Raw genomic sequence first — 16,009 nt, 5'->3', positions numbered from 1 at the left:
GAAATGGCAAATTTTAAGTACGTCATTAATATGGCGCCAAAAGATTTTTTTAAGTATAAGCTTGCTATTTTTTTTTTTTAAGGTTGCGGGGGGCGCCGCCCGGGTCTGGGGCGCGAAGGAGGCGGGGTGTGAGCAGAAAGTGTGAGTGAGAGAGTGGAGGGGCGGGGTATGTGTGTGAGTGTGTGAAGTGTGAGCAGACCTGATGGGACTTGCACGGGCGCAGCCGCCGCTCGGGCCCGGCCCTGGGGACAGGGCGGGCTGGGGGCGCCCCAGAGTGCTTGAGTCGGGGCCCCGCTGCAGGCAGGCGGGGGCCGGGCAGGGCACCCTCCCCCCCCTGGGGCCCGCAACACTACCTGGAACCGCCGCGGGAGCCAAACAACTGGGCGGGGGGGGGCGGTGACGGGGGGTGTCGGGAGCGGAGATCCGAGTGAATAAGAAAAAAGTGGCTACTCCCCCTCCCTCGCTCCTCCTGCCCGCCCCCACCCCACCCCCACCCCAACACATTTTTTTTTTTTCTAAAGAGATCACAAGGAAGTCTTGGTTTAAAAAGAAACAGAAACATACACAGGGGGTTGGTGAATGGTGCCGACCGCGGCCATCGCAGTTGGAGGCTATTTTTTGGGGGGGTGAGTAGCGTCCATGGAGTTACTTTGCTCCCACTCCTAGCGGCACCAGCTCGAGTCTGGCGGGCTAACCGTCCCCAGCAGGAGCGCGGGGCTGGGGACGCCGCGGGCACGGCCGCCTCCCTCGCCACGACCCCGGATGGATGCGCGCCCCCCGCCCTCCCGCGCCGGCCCCAGGAGCTCCTGGTTTCGGGAGCATCCTTCCCGCGCCGGCCCCCGCCGCGGCGCGTAGCCGAGGGCAGCGCCCCTCGGGAGGGCACCGCGGAGCAAGGTAAGATCCAGCCCCCGGTGGCTGGGCCCTGCGCATCTCCACGGCATTATTTTGTGTTTTTGCAACAGATCTGCTAGCGCTCCTCGCTCTCTCTCTTGCTCGCTCGCTCCCTCTCTCTCTTGCTGGCTGCCTGTTCTAGGAAGCCAGCGCGGGGGGTGGGGGGGATGCACAGCACTGGGGAGAGAGATTGCGCATGTTGGTCAGTCGTTTAAAGAGTACGGTGCGGGGAGGCTGAGAGGGGCGCATGCAACAACAACTTTTGGAAGGGTGAGCCTGGCGACCTTCTTTATTAATGACTGCGGCAAAGCGCCCCTGGGCCGGCGAGGGGGCGCGGGAGGGCGGGGGCGCGCGGAGGTTGCAACTTGCCCCGCGGGCTCCGGCCGGTTGGAGGGGCTGCGGCGGGAGAGGGGTGCGGGGGGAGGCCGAGCGTCCGGGGTTGGAGATTCGGAGAACCTGGAGCTATCTGCCCTCCTGTCGTCCTGAGTTTCATTTTGTTGATACGCAGCACGTCCAGCCGCCGAACCGGGCTGAGCTGGTGCACATGACCCGGCGCTGGGCTCACGTGCAGCCGGTCCGGTCCCAGACACCTTCCGGGGGCCACCGCCTCCGCCCGGCGCCCCCTCTCCGGGCTGGGTGCACGCGGGCGCTGCACGCGGGGGCAGCATGCTCGGCTCCTGGGCTCAGAGGCTCTGCACAAATTAGACAGTTTTTTTTTGGAGGGTCGGGGGACACCCTTTACAGGTGAGTTTGGAGGGTGCGCAGCCTTGGCGCCTGGGGCTCGGGCTGGGGTCGGGGACAGGTCCCCCCACCCCCAGGGCTGCGCGGGAGTCCGGCGGGGGAGAAGCGCTGGGAGAGTGGAAATGTACCGGCGGCGGCCGGAGCGGCGGGTGCGCGCCCGCGGGGCGACGGCAGGGGGCGTGGCCCTTGTTTACCTTCTCCCAACTCTGCCGGTTCGCGTCCCGCTCCAGGGACAGCTCCGCAGTCCCCTGCCCTCCGCCTCCGCCCTTAGGCCCTGGGTGATATGGGGAAGGTGCTGACTGGCAGCCGACCCTGGCTGGGATGCACACACCTGACCCCCAAATGAGCGACATTGCAGCCCCCGCCCCCACCGAGCACTGCTGCAGTCCCTCCGCCGGATCCCCGGCCCCGCCCCGCCCCCGGCAGTGGCATCTTCCCGGCCTCACCTCCTTCCTCCCTCTCCCTCCCTCCTTCCCACCCACTCGCCTGCGCCTGCGGAGCGGCTCCCTCCCGCCTTCTCCCCGCCGGGGTGCAGACTTGTGGCTCCCCATGGTCCCTTCCCGCCCATCCCTGGGTCTTGAGGCACCCCTTCTAGGCCAAGGGATGAGAAGGGGTCAGCTTGGCCATTCGGAGCTGTTCCGCCGGAGGATGAGGATGTCTGTGAGACAGGCAGGAAGCCTTCACTCTAGCTTCCAGAGGCCCAGCCCCCCCACCAACCTTGTCCCCTACTACACACCGCTGCCCCGCTCTCCCTCCCCAACCCCCACCTCTGGGTCTCCAGTGCCCTTCCCCGAGTCTTCTAGACCCCTCCCCCGCCAGGGGCGACAAGCCCACCCACCTCCCGGCGCCGCCCCGGGTCCGAACCGCCTCTTGCCCTTCCTTCGCCTGGGCTGGAGCACCCCGCAGCTACCTCCGGCTCCTCCTCCAGGCTCCCGCGGTCGGAATCACGCCGGCGCGCCTCCAGCCTGCGGTCCCGCGTACTGCCTCCAGGGGCGGGCTGGAGGCGCGCACAAGCCCCCTTCTAATCCCCTTAGCCTCTGCCGCCCGGCCGGGGCACTTTTTTTTTACGGGCTTGGCCGCCAACCTCGTGCTGGGGGCTGGGGAGGGGGAGGGGCGCTAGCTTTCTTTTGCCAAAGGCAGTTTGCAACCCGCATCCTTGGTCTCTGCAGATTTCTAAACCACACCCCTGCATCTAGCACCCCCGGTTGGTCTTTTACGGTTCCAAGGCACAAAGTTTTATCCAGAGGCAGTTTGTAGGGGGTCATCAAGAGGGGTCATGTTTGTATCCAGAGCAGTGCCAAAGGATCTAGAAGGGTCTGAGCCCCTTCATTGAAAGAAAGAAGACCCCTGAGCCCAGATAAACTGGATAATCCCTAAACTTTTATGTTTGCAAATCTAGTCCCTGGCCTTGGGAGGTAGTAGGATCTCCTGGCCTCTCCTTCCAGAGTGGCACTGACTCCCTTTTTCACTGGTAAAATTCCCAGTAGGACATTTGGCTAAAGGGCCAGGCAGAGATCTGCCAACCGGGCCTGGCCCTGTTTCCTGGGTTCCCAGGGTGCTGGGTTCTCCGGTACCCTGACTTCCTTTCTCACCTTAGGGCCCCAAACAAATGCACTATCCCTCCTGTCTTCTTCAGGCGGGTTGGGACTCGCAGGGAGATCTACCAAGCAGGGGAGGAAAATAACAACAGAATAACTGTAAAGGGGGAAGGAATGAGTAATAAAGCTGACCCAGGCAGGGAGGAGGGCTTTCATGTTTAAGCGATGCTATTTGCTTTTTAGGTCACAGGCTGCAAAAACAGGCTTTGATCCGAAGTGGGCGAATAATTTATTGAGAAAGTTAGCATGGTAGGGGGAAAAAAAAAAGGAAAGCTTGTTTGATCTGGAGCCTTCTCAGTTGTCCCAAGTGCTGCTGGCTGTTGTTTTGAGTGGAAAAGCATTTAGTTCCCCAGCAAATGCCTCTCAGAGGGAACTCCTCACCTCAAGCAGAGAATGTTGGTTTTGCAACTGTTTGACCAAGGGTCTTCCCAGCACTTTTGGAGATGAAGTGTTTAAGGACTGAGTTGTTTGGGCTCTGGATGAAGCAGATGTTTCCAGAATGTTTTTCTATCCAACATGCTTTTCCTTTCCTTAAATTGCCTGGTTAGATGGCCAGTAACATACATGGAAGAGACTGTCGGAAATCCCATCCACTTAGCTCTCATTGACAGGTGATGGAGGGATTGCTGCTTCTCAGGCCCCACATGCACTTTGGAGTCTTGAAGTTAGGCTTCTGACACTGACTGCTACATCTTTGAGGTTGTGGGCAGGGTGTTCTGGTTATAACCATTGTTTCTGTTAATAGGGAGGTGGTTGTTTTTATGCTCATTACCCGGGTCCGGGTTCAGAGACTTCCTTGCAGTAAGTTGCTTAGGAACCTGACAGTTTTTTTAATACGTCAGAATTGAGGAGAGGATACCCCTGCCTTACCATGTCCCCCCACTTAGCCCCCCCACCCATGTGGCTCAAAAGCTTACAACTGCAGATCCCAACTAAAAACTTAGGACCCCAGGGAGGTTGGTCCTGGGGCTCTAGATTGTCCTCCTCTCAGTACTAGAGAATAACCCTACCCAAACTCTGCAAATTGGAGATCTATATATTCACATTAACCTTTTGGGGATGGATTATCCCCTCTGGAGTTACACAGCCTAGATTTGAACCCTGGCTGTCTGATCATCTGCTTTGATAATGGTTCTGGGCCTCAGTTTCTTCATCTGCCAATGGGATTGAAACACTTGAGGATCCCGTTCAAAAAGATTTAAGATGCACAGGCCTATAATCCCATCAGCTCAACTACTCCCAAGGCTAAGCCACAAGGAGACCAGCCTGGACATTTAGTATGACCCTTAGAATTTAGTGAGACCCTATCTCAAAATTAAAAAAAAATAAAAAGAGTTGGAGATGTAGCTCAGTGACAAAGCACTCCTGGGTTCACTCTCCAGTACTAAAAAGAAAAAAGAGGGTGGGGAGGACTCAGCCCAGAACTGTAAAGTGCTTGCCTAGCATGTGCAAGGCCCCAACACTGGGGAAAAAAAAGTCTAAAATGCAAAGCTAGGCATGTAGTAAGCACTTGATTAGCATTAGCCATTCTTACTGTTATTGCTAATGACCTGGGCAGGGTCTCAATGCAGCTTTTTTTTTTTTTTTTTTTTTTTTTTTAAAGAGAGAGTAAGAGAGGAGAGAGAGAGAGAGTGAGAGAGAGAATTTTTAATATTTAGTTTTCAGTTATCCGCGGACACAACATCCTCGCTGGTATGTGGTGCTGAGGATCGAACCCGGGTCGCACGCATGCCAGGCGTGCGCGCTACCACTTGAGCCACATCCCCAGCCCCTCAATGCAGCTTTGACCTGTTCTCTCACCTTTAGGCTAGGCCAGAGAGCCAGCTCCCTTCTCTAAAGAAGAGATCTGAAGCATCCTGCAGATGCCACTGGGCAACCAGATCCTGGAGCAAAGGGATGGAGCTTTGTCCTTTCTGAGGTGAAGAATAGGGTAAGGAAGTACTAAAAGCAAAGTCCCTTTCATTCTTTGGAGGGTGAGTGTAGGCAGCACATTTTAGGGAAGCTGGGTCTCTCTAGGACACTTGGAATTGCAGGTGGGCAGCGATGGTATTAGAAGGTTTGAGCTTCCCTCGCCTTGGAGAAGCAGGGTTGAGGATTGCAGGCAGCAGCTCTCTACCTCGTGTGCACAAAATCGTTTTTGTAACTGCAATTTACTGTCCCCTAGAAGGTATTAAAGTTAATGAGAGATAGGAAAGAGTGGGGCTCTGACCCCCGTTTCAAGCGGTTTTAAAAGTGTGCAGCTCTTGTTTTCTGAATGTCTGGCCTTCCCGACACAAGGAGGCTCTGAGGACAGGTTTTCCAGCCGAAATATCATTAAATTGTATTAGCATCTTATTACACACACGCCTTAGCGGTCTGCCTCAGACAGGGAGAGTTTTTGTTTCTCTTTGAAAGATTGTGTCTGGAATGGTAAATTGCCTGCTTGAAAGCCCTTTCCCCCTTTTTTAAGGAGGAGGACGAAATCCTGCTGTGTGTGGTGGCGGGCAGGGCAGGCCTGGTGGCCCCTGGAGAGGAGAGGCCGGAGGCCAGATTGGGGTGTTTAACTGCCCAGGGAGGACTGCAGTAGCAGACCTGAAAGGCCCACTGTTCCCAGGGTCAGCTGGAAGGGCGTTAATGGAGGCCCAGGGTGTTTATTTGAGTTTATTTGCGGAGAAGTCTTTAAAGGGGGCTGGCATTGGGTGGTGGTGTTCCAAGGCCAGACCTGAGGCCCCCACTAAGTCCAATAGCTAGGGCTGCCAAGAAAACATCTGCCACCAAATTGCTGCTCTATTACTGAGTTGACATTGATCATTAGCCAGGAGCCCAACCAAATAAAGCCTCGTGGAAAATGTGTGAGGTCAAGACAGGGAAGGCAGGCTGTGAAAATAGGACGGAATCTTGGGCTGGGGTGTTTGTTCCTGCAAGACACAGGCAGGCCAGCTGGGCTGTGTAGTCCCGACACTTCCGAAGGGGACAAGAGCACACTCAGCACTCCCTATTATGAACTGGTTGCCGTGTGATGGGGTTGCTGGGGCTCCTGCAGGGATCTAGACAGACATGCTCCTTACACACTCACAAGGAGGAGAGCCAACAAGTAGCTCAGCCAACACAACTGTGATGGTTGCCCTGGAGACCTTGAGTGACTACATGGCCAAGTTCTTTAGATAGGGTGACACAGGTGATGTTTAAACCCAAATTGCCTGGAGAGTAAAGAGTCAGACATGCGTAGACCATATGAAACATTCCAGACAGAGGGTACAGCTTGTGCCAGGTCTCGAAGCCTGGAATCTTTGGCTTATTCGAGGAAATGAAAAGAGGCCCATGTGGCTATAAAGTGGTGAGGAAGGGGATCATGGTCAGTGTGAACTTGTCAAAGTGGGCAGGAGCCAGATTGTGTAGGCTCTTGTGGTCAGGAGCTTGCAAATGGTCCTTTGATCAGGAGGAAGCCTTTGAAAGATTTTCAGTAGGGGCATGCTGTGATCTGATTCATGCTTTTTAAAGATCACTCTGGCTGCTGTGTGGAGTCCTGGATTATGGGGGGACAGTGGTGAAAGCTAGGGAATGAGCAAGAGGTCCAGGCAAGACTCAAGATGGGTTTAGATGGGAGTGGTAATAACAGAGGTGGGAAAAAGTGTATTTTGGGGGCGAGCCCATGGTTCCTGCCAGGGTTTGGCTGTGGGGTGGAAGATGCACAGAGAGACCGGGGCCCCTTTGAAGGTGCTCTAGGGCACACACAGCCCTGAAGGACAGCTTTCAGCCTGGGTCACTTTTGGGGATACTGTAGGAGTTGTGAATGGCAGGGAAAGGAGATTCTTCTTTTCTAAACTGTCCTTTATAGATTAGGTTTCATGTTTTGCCCCTAAAAAGTAAGTGCCTTGTGATATTGAGGTCATCTCCCAGAGCAGACTTTGCTCTTGGGAGAGGCTGGAGGGACCAATAGAAAGAGAAAACCAAAGGCCAAGGTGAAGTTCAGCACTTCCACATCCTACTTTTGCATCTTCAGATCTGAGCTTTGAAAATGGAGTCCTCTCGGCCCCTTTTGTTGAGATAAAGGAGAGGGTGATTTGTGGGGCTGGCTCACAGGGGCCAGGACTCATTTGAGGCTTTGGTAGGCACTGTGACCGGGGGCTCACTTGAGGAAGGGAGCCTTTGGCATGGACTTAGTTCAAAGGAAAGAAGCTTTACTCACAAAACAGGGAACTCTGAAGCCTAGTTATTATTCCAATTAAGCTACCACAAAATCTGTTCCCTAATAACTGCCTCCAGTGGGACAGCCCCGACCAGGAGAATAATCCCTAGTTGCTCTTCGGATGTCCTTATGAAGGACAGGTTAGATGGGGAGGTGGCTTAGATGGGGTGTGGGTCTACCTGCCTGTTGGTCTTTGGGCAGTAGGACATAGCATTGTGAGACAGGTGTGGGCAATCAGAGAGGTCTGCTAATATATAGTGTCATTGCTCTTTCTGTTCAAGGGGGTCCCAGGTGGTCACTGGCAGGATTCTCTACCCTAGTCTAAGGCTACCATGGTATTAATATCTAGCATCTGCATGGAGCTCCAGCCCCACTGTACCAAGGGCTGTACTTTGCTCTCATTTTGCCTCGCTAACTGATTCTGGCCCATGAATGTGTTTAGTTTGGCCCTCTCAAAGTGTTTTAAAAATTTTAAATGTTGCCAACATTTTAAATTTAGGAGATCTTTGTGAAAATCTAGATCCAGTTTACCTCCTAGAAATTATGGGTCTTTGCCAAAGTTCCTGGCCTGAGAAGTGATAGGGCTAGGATTTGAATTCAGCACCCCTGAATCCACAGTTCCTGCTCCCCACATCATGGGCCTAGGAATGGAGCCCAGGGTCTTAACACATGCTAAGCATAGGCTGTACCATTAAGCAATACCTTGAACCCCCACAGCTTCGGCTTTTTTTAATGCTGTAGGAGCCCCTGGTTTGGAGGTACTACTCTTTTTGCTAAAAACAAAAGAAATGGAATTCCTGCACAGGATTGCAGGAGGATACAGGTGGATGCATTTATAGCACCTTTCCCTCTTCTACCCCACCATTGGCAGGGCTGGGCCTGACTGGACAAGATGTGGGCTAGCATCTGGGTTCTATCAAAGTCACCTTTACACTCTTGACACAGACCCTGGAGGACATGGAGGGTCGCAGCTGTGGTTGCTTGGCTGCTTGCTCTCTGCTGCATAGAGGCAAAGAAGTCTGAAGGTCACAATAGCATGGTCTCCTGTGTCAAATACAAGCACTGTCTTCTTGACCAAGTCACCCATCTCTGTGCTTCTGTTTCCTCATCTGTAAAAGCAAGACAGTCATCGTATTCACTTGCAATTAAGGGCTCTTTGGAGTGCTCAGTGAGGGCCCACCAGAGTATCCTCTCCTGCCCCAAGAAGTGTTTAGCGGCCTTGTCATTGCTACCTCCTACATCCCTGCTGCTTGCACTACCAGCTATCCCTGGGTCCCTCGCCTTCTGGAGAGCACTTTGCACCTTTGGAGCTGAGCAGCAAGTAGCAATTTGAGCCTTCCTGCCATTCTGTTGAGGGACACCTCTCTCCACAGAGGTGGAGAGAAGCTCCTAGCTAAGGTCATGTATGAGGGAAAAGGGTCATTCTGGTACAGAGATCTGGGTAGTCCCTGTAAATGGTCCCTGTCTTTGTAGGACTGCAGTAAGAAGGGGGCACCCCTGGGCTTAGTAGGATCACTAGGGTTAGGGCAGTGGGTCATCCGTCACAGATAGGTCCCCAGGAAGGGGTAGAGAGGCTAATTGGCTTATAGATAGGCTGGGCCACAGGCCATGCTTCCTGAAGACAAAGGCTCCCTCCCTGTCTTTGGCTGTGAGCAATGAGGCCATTTATAACTAACAGGAGTATGGCAGGGTGGAAAGTGAAGCTGGATCCTGCACTTCATGTGAAGACTTGGGCCGCAGAGCATTAGTGACACCCTGAGCAGGTTATCAAGCCACCCAGGGCTCTGCGGGATTAAGAGGAAGAAGTGGATGAGAAAAGGTTTCCAATTAGCAGAATTGATGGTTTGCACATGGATAGCTCACGTGGCTCCAGGATCAGACCTGCATTCAAATCTCAGTTCAGCAAGTTACCAGCAGGCAAGACGCTGAGCCTCGCCTGCAAACAGAGCTAAGAACTCTAAAGCTCAGTAGATTGTCAAGAGCACAAGATATTGTAGATAAGGGCAACCCTGAGGCCTGTGTGCAAGAGCTGCCCTTGGTATCTTGAAGTTAGGTATTCCTATTAAGATAAAGTGAGTCTGTATTTTTAATCTGGGGAGGACAGTGGGGGATAGGAGAGTTGGGCAGTCCCACCCAGGGCCAGTCACGGTTGGTCTGTATCTCAGGGTCCTACCCCCATCCTGTTTCCTCATCCTGCTGGCCACCACTCTCAGGATTGTGCCCTCAGTGCTGGCTTGTGCCTTGCTTAGATAGCTGGTGTTCATGAAAGAATCAGTCTTGCTTTCTCTCCTCTATCTCCTCACCTCCTGTGGGATTGCCCGGGACACTCAGAAGGCCTCTGTGGTGTGCGTGGGTTTTCTGATGGGCCTGAGTTTCATTGAGTGGATGCTGGGACTGGACAAGGTTATGGTCACTGTTCAGTTTGGAGCTGCTGACCCTTTTAGTTCTCCTTCTGTCCTCTTTGGCCAGACTTCTGATCGTCCCAGCTGCTGGGCCTCTACAGATGGGTAGGGACAGATTGAGGCTGGCTGAGAAGAACACTAGGAAGGGCTGAGCCCCATTCTCCTTCTTCTGCATAGAAGGGAGTGTGGGGAGGTAGAGAATGGGGTGGTTAACTAAAAGGTTGAGGATTTTCCAAACCTTGCATGAATATAATGGATCTGACTTCCTTTTGTTGCAGATGGAAGAGAAGAGGCGAAAATACTCCATCAGCAGCGACAACTCGGACACTAGTGACAGTAAGGCCTTCCAATTCGCAACTCCTATAGGAGAAGAATTTGAATGATGATCAGGCCCACAGGCCCGGGTGGAAGGAGTCCACCTCGTGGTCTCAGCTCAATCCAGGGCATATTGATGAAAGCATAAATCAAGTCAGATCCCTTTGCTCCTGAGATAGTCCCTGCACCTTACTGTGGCCTCCAGGCCCGCCCCGCGCCCCCCCCCATGCTACCCGCCTCCACCTCAGGTCTTATCTTCATTTGTTTTGCTATGGTTGGAGCAGATCAACTCCCTCTGAGGCCTTTGCATTTGCTACTTCTGACTGCTAGAAGAAAAAGTTCCTCTCTTTGCCCTTGCTGTGGAATCAGGGCCCTTTTAGGAAGTCCCTACCTCACAAGTAGAAAACCTGTCACTCTCCATTATAATTATCAGATAAGTATCATTTTCTAACCAGAGATAAAAGGGCCTGTTTCTTGCTCAGTGCTGTATCCCGAATTCTAACTCCCCAGATTCTAATTCTGGCATATAGTAGGTGCTTAGTAAATATTGGCTAAAGAAATTAATGAAAAAACCCAACTTTCATGGGATCTTGGCAGTAGAATTGCAGGCTTATGCTCAGGATGGGTGTCATTTGGGTGTCTTGGTGAGGCAGTCATGTTGTGAAGGAGATAATGGGGTTTAAGGAGCCTTCTCTGAAGTTTGGAGCAGAGAAGGGAAGGAGGTTCATGCCAGGGGAGAGCCGTTCTCCAGTCTGAGGTTATGGGCTGCTCCTCTCAGATAACCCAGGAAGCCAGGCCCTGCTCCCTGGAGTAAGGAGTTCCATCTACCACGGGTTGGAGGGATACACTCACAAGAAGATCCCACCTAGCAGCTGTCACCTTGGTGGAGGCCCAGGCTAAGAAAGAGGCCATACTGGCAGGGCGGCCAGGCCTGATGCTCTTTGCCTCTAGACCTGATTTCTCATGCAAACCTTTGTGGTTAGCAAATAGATTAATGGGATCTTCGAGGCCCCTCCTAGTTCCCAAAGCTCCACATCCTCCAAGAGCCCAAGGATAGATGCTCTAGGATGGTCATTCAGGTTCCAGTCCCTTTCCAGTGTGCAGGGTCTCATTCACTGTCCTTTGGGCTTGACCCTTGTTTCAAGCTGGCCCATCTCCCTATGTAGCAGATTACAGCAGCTGCCCTTCTGTGGCTGCAACACACTACTGTGGCCTGGCTCAGTAGAACCAAGAACCATGTCCTCTGCTTCTACCTTTGGTGTAGGCAGAGGAACCCTTTGAGAGGGCCAGGCACCTGCAAGGGCAGGCATCTGGACAGCTGAGCCCTGTAGCTGCACCAGGGTTGGCCAGGCCTGGGCTTAAATGCTTCCCCACCAGCTCCTGTGCCCACTGTGGTTGGCTGTTTCTGTTCAACCAAAGCATTGGGTTTCTCTGTGGCCCCTCTTGTTGCTCTTCTGACTCACAGGGGAGGAGACACAGTGCTATAGTTTAGCAAGGACCTTAGACCCTAATAGTAATTAGAGTCCCATGTTTATCACTGTGTGCCAGGGACTGTGCTAAGACTTCAAAGGCAAATCAGTCAACCCTGAAAGACAGTTCATCTCAGACCCCTGTGTTAGCTTCACCTCACTATTAGAAGTACTTGACATAAATTAACTTCTAGAAGGAAAGGTTTATTTAGCTTATAGTTTTGGAGATTTCAGTCTAAGATTGATTGGCCCCAGTGACCTAAGACTCTCCCATGAGGCACCATCTAATAGTCCTAATAGTGCCATCCTGGGGACCAAATCATTTGCCCATGGAGATAAGCTATTAAGAGGCTATATCAGGTATTGAGCCTCATGGTCTCTGGGTCTGACCACTTCAGAGGATCACTGCTTCCTGCTGCCCTGCCCTACTCCGAAGACACCTGCTCATCTTCCCAGAGAAGCATCATGTTCCTAACCAGCCAGAGAGAGCACAAAAGGCTTGTTCCAAAGAGGCAGGGACTTGTTTGGGGTCACAGGGTAAGCTAGCACAGAGCCCCTTATGGGAGGTGACTGGTGGAGGGCTTATATCCCCATTCAACAGTGGAAAGGCTGAGGCCCAGAGCAGGGACAGAGGTCCCCCTCTGATAATTTAACCCAGAGCTTTCCTTGTGGGCTTCCTGTAAGGCAGGTGGTGTTCCTGGCCCTCCAGGGCTGGTCTCTCTCATGGGCTATTCTTTCTCTACAGGTCACGCTACATCTACATCAGCATCAAGATGCTCCAAACTACCCAGCAGCACCAAGTCGGGCTGGCCCCGGCAAAACGAAAAGAAGCCCTCAGAGGTGGGTTGTGGCAAGCTTCAAGCTTCCCAGAGAACATGAAGCTGAGGTGGGGAGGTGACTGGAGAACTGTGGGGAGTGAGAGAGTGAACCATGCCTATGTGGCAGGGGAGGGGAGGGGGGCATTCCTGGCACAGGGCCCTGAGCATTCTGCAAAGAGAGGCCAGTGTGACTGGGTGGAATGAATGAGGGGGCCAGTTTACCTACGCCTCCTAGGTTGTTGTAAAGCTGTTCCTGTTGATCTGAGAGGGAAGCCTTTCAAGGATCATAAACAGGATTATAACATAGCCTGATGTTTTAATAAAAGGTCCCAGTGGCTGCTGTGAAAGGAAACCATTTGCAGTTGTTCAGGAGAGAAAGGAATACTGGTGGCTTAGAGCTGGGTTGTGGCAGTGGAGTAAAAAGCAAGAGGATTTGGGACATTTTGGAGGTCAAGCCAAGGGACATAGGATTTGCTGGTGTGGAGCCGTCTACCTAGGATCATTTCACATGCACCTGCACTTGCCTTCCTGGCTCTGACCGGGGAAGTTTCCCATAGAAAGTCGAGGTATTTGGCTTCTGGAGCAGAGGAGAAGAGCATTGGGGATTTAAAAAAAAAAAAATGGATATCAGCACCTGCTCCTGTGGCTCCAGAAAAGTCACATGGGCTCTTACTGCTCCTTAGGGGGTAACTGTCATTGCCACTGGGTACAGAAGAGGCTTTTAGCACACCTGGGGCCCGCAAGAGCATTCAGCAGTGGGCATTTCAAACCTGGCACTGTTCTGCAGTCTGTAGAGGAGACTGAGGGTGTGGAAACTACCTTTTTGTGGGGGTTTGTGGGAATTGGGACCAGGACGCTCTACTCACTGAGCTACATCCTTAGCCCTTTTAGTTTATTTTGAGACAGGGTCCCTCTAAGTTGCCTGGGCTGGATTCCTGAGAATTCTATTTTAGATAAAGGAAAATAAGATTCCCCTGGTCACAGGGAGGAGACTTGAAGACTTCAGGGCTAACTGTACCAAGGGTGGGAAGGCCCAGAGTTCTGTCACTTGTGCCCTTTGTTTGGTGTGGGGGAAGGTGTCTTTCCAAGCCATCCTTTCTCCTCTCCTTTTCCCTACTACGAGGCAATTCAGGCGCCACCGCCTTCAGCCAGCCCCTGGGGGGGTCTCCCACAGAGGCTTCCCTTTGAAAAAGGACTCCTCCTCCCAGAACTGCCCTACCCTAGGGTTCTTCCCTTGGGCTGTGGGGTCCGAATACTTTGAAACCTTTTCCTCAGCCACCCCAACCTGGTGGCCTTCCGTGGCCCTGTGGGTGTTGGGGTGGAGATGGATGGAGATATCTCTGGGAATGCTGTTTAGGAGGGGGAAAGTTCTGGGGTTTATGCAGGATAGGAGGTTGGAATGTGCCTACATGCAGCCAGGGGAGCCAAAGGCAGGTGGGGCCTTGGGAGGGTCCTGCCTCCTGGGGTTGTAGGAGATCTTCCCCCACTCTCAAGATCCACTGTGGCTCCCCAGTTGCTAAGGAAGAATTAGCAAAATAGTGGCCATCTCTTTGTGCCTTCTTGATTCTGGGAGGCAGGAAACGTCATGCCCGTTTTGGACCGGAGAACCTGCTTTTCTGAGAATCCTCTTAGTTACTGTTCTTAATAGCCCAGGTCGAAGTGGGGTGGGGGACCCCTGGGGCGGGCTCATTCCCTTGATTCCTGGATAAGCTCCAGCCGGTCTCCTCCCTTGCCCCGCCCCCTCCAGGCACTGGTGGGTGGAGGAGCTGCCTCCCTGTGGCAGGCCTGCCACCTACACCAGGATCAGGCATGGCTGGGAGGAAACAGGTGTTACTGAAGGCTGAGAATAAAGAACAATTTGCATGGGGCAGAAAATTCCCCTGCCTCTTGGGTTTTCCAGTCTAGAATCTTTGTATCTAAAAATAGACTAGAACCATGATAAGGGCCCTGCTAGGGACTGGCTACACATAGGCCCACGTCCCAGACCAGGAGCCTCTGTAGGTGGCCCAGATTTCTGCTGGGATGCACCTCCCCCTTTCAAGCCCCGGGCTCCTGGAGGGCTGAGGAGTCCTCCTGGCCTTGAACTGTGGCCAAGGACAAGCTTTCCCTCCCCACAGAAGGCTGGAGAGCAGCCTTTGAGGTTTTCCTTGTCTCTAAGTGAGAAGGTTGAGTTGTGCCCAGCATAAATTCTGCAAGACAGAGAAGGAACCATCAATGAAAGCTTCCAGATTATTTGGCTCATGAGAAGGCAGAAAGGAAAGCAGGACTTGGCTGCAGAGTATTTGCACTAAATTTGCTCACTGGGCTGCTTCTTTCTCTTAATGGGCCACAAGGAGAAGGCCTCTATGGTCTGCCCAGCCTGCAGGGTGTTTTAGGAGCCCCAACTGCCCAATGCTTACGGGGCAGCTGTCAAGCTGGTCACACTGTGTGATCACAGTTAGGCTTAAATTCCTATTAGGAACACTTGCAAAGCCACAAGTGTGGTATAGAAACTGGTTGCAAAGCTGTGGACGTCTCCATTCACTTGGTCTCTTAAATCTGGACAGTGATGGGGGGATTTGAGGACTCCAGTCTTACTATTGCACTAGCTGTAGGTACATAGTAAACTCAGCTGCTGGGAAGTTTAGATGAGACAGGGTGCTCTGTGACGATATCAGAGGCTGCCCTTTCCATTGCTCCCACTACCACCACCAGGGGTACAGGTCCTCCTAACACCCAGCAAGGTGCCCCAGGACTGAAGAAAGTGCTGACCAGGAGTCAGGACCCTGGACAGGGCTGAGGCCTTGAGGCTCAGCTTCTCATCTGGCCCTTACCCAATGGGTGGCCTCTCCCTCAGCCGGAAGGAAAGGGGAATGCAGACCTTGGTAAGGATGCCTGAATGAAAGGGCCCTGCGCTACCTGAGAAGTTGGGTTAGGATTATTGGTGGAAGCTCACAAAGTCTGAAGTCTGCCCCAGGACCTCTTGTGCTTTGAAAAAAAAAGGGTGTGTGTGTGCTGAACCAGAAGGTTCAGCCTGCAGCTTGCTCTGTTTTGCCTGTCTGTGGAATCCCATCATAACAGAGATCTGGACCTTGGCCCTTGGCCTTTAAATCCTGAAGGAGGGAAAGGGATTGACCTGGCCTAGGGGCTGGTTTTATTGTGTAAATTCTGCTAAAAACTTGGGTTTCTGGCCAGGCCTGTCTCACCAAATAAGGTAGTCATTGTTGGTGCCTAATCCTTTGTGGGATGCAGCATCTCAAGGAATTGCATATTATTATTTTTTACATTAATTCTCCATATATACAAAAGTCTTTTTTTTTTTTATTAGTTGCTCAAGACAATACAATGATCTTGACATATCATACATAAACACCAAAACCAGACCTCCTTCCAACTTTTTGCCTAGGTAATTCTAATTTAAATAGTCTGGGGTAGGGCCCCTGGTACCCATGCTTTTGTTTAAAAACAAAAAAACCCTGCTGTGAGCCACAGTGAGCACTCCAATCTTAAACTTTCCCCTCATTTGCCTAAGACAGGAGTTCCTGGCTTCTTCCCAAGAAGCTTCTGGGGGCAGGGGCTGAAAGCCCCCCCCCCTTTCTTTCCACAGGTGCTAGGGGGATTGACTGGT

General features: G+C 52.6%; 2 protein-coding genes and 1 non-coding gene across 8 annotated transcripts in view; 1 reads left to right on the top strand and 2 right to left on the bottom strand.

The window, feature by feature from the left end:
• Positions 1-437, bottom strand: part of LOC101965577 (glyceraldehyde-3-phosphate dehydrogenase-like) — a 41,496-nt gene extending 41,059 nt beyond the window's left edge. Inside the window, 1 exon segment of the mRNA XM_078050552.1 lies at positions 354-437. The gene's annotated coding sequence lies outside the window, so the exon portion shown is untranslated.
• Jade2 (jade family PHD finger 2) overlaps positions 1-16,009 on the top strand; it is a 52,183-nt gene that overhangs the window by 760 nt on the left and 35,414 nt on the right. The window contains exons 1-3 of one of the 5 annotated variants that reach the window (XM_005335740.5): positions 506-894; positions 10,079-10,136; positions 12,330-12,424. In XM_005335740.5, the coding sequence (XP_005335797.1) occupies positions 10,079-10,136; positions 12,330-12,424 (153 nt within the window). In that variant the 5' untranslated portion in view covers positions 506-894. Of the gene's footprint in view, positions 1-505; positions 895-1,057; positions 1,162-1,496; positions 1,636-5,137; positions 5,161-10,078; positions 10,137-12,329; positions 12,425-16,009 lie in introns of those variants that run through there. The other 4 variants (XM_078050535.1, XM_021733564.3, XM_040273712.2 and 1 more) reach the window with 4 other exon arrangements.
• LOC110599163 (uncharacterized) lies at positions 1,152-2,602 on the bottom strand. Of its 2 annotated transcripts, none has more exons than XR_013439139.1 (4): positions 2,471-2,602; positions 2,119-2,290; positions 1,827-1,906; positions 1,152-1,583 (listed from the first exon to the last, which is right to left on the bottom strand). It is a non-coding gene; the product is annotated as an uncharacterized LOC110599163 (transcript). The 2 variants fall into 2 exon arrangements; XR_013439138.1 differs by having other exon boundaries at positions 1,827-1,963; positions 2,471-2,600.

The sequence above is a fragment of the Ictidomys tridecemlineatus genome, chromosome 1, assembly GCF_052094955.1.
Source record: "Ictidomys tridecemlineatus isolate mIctTri1 chromosome 1, mIctTri1.hap1, whole genome shotgun sequence".
NCBI classification, from domain to species: Eukaryota; Metazoa; Chordata; class Mammalia; order Rodentia; family Sciuridae; genus Ictidomys; species Ictidomys tridecemlineatus.
Note: the sequence above shows the minus strand (reverse complement) of the source record. Positions and strands in the feature narration are given on the sequence as shown.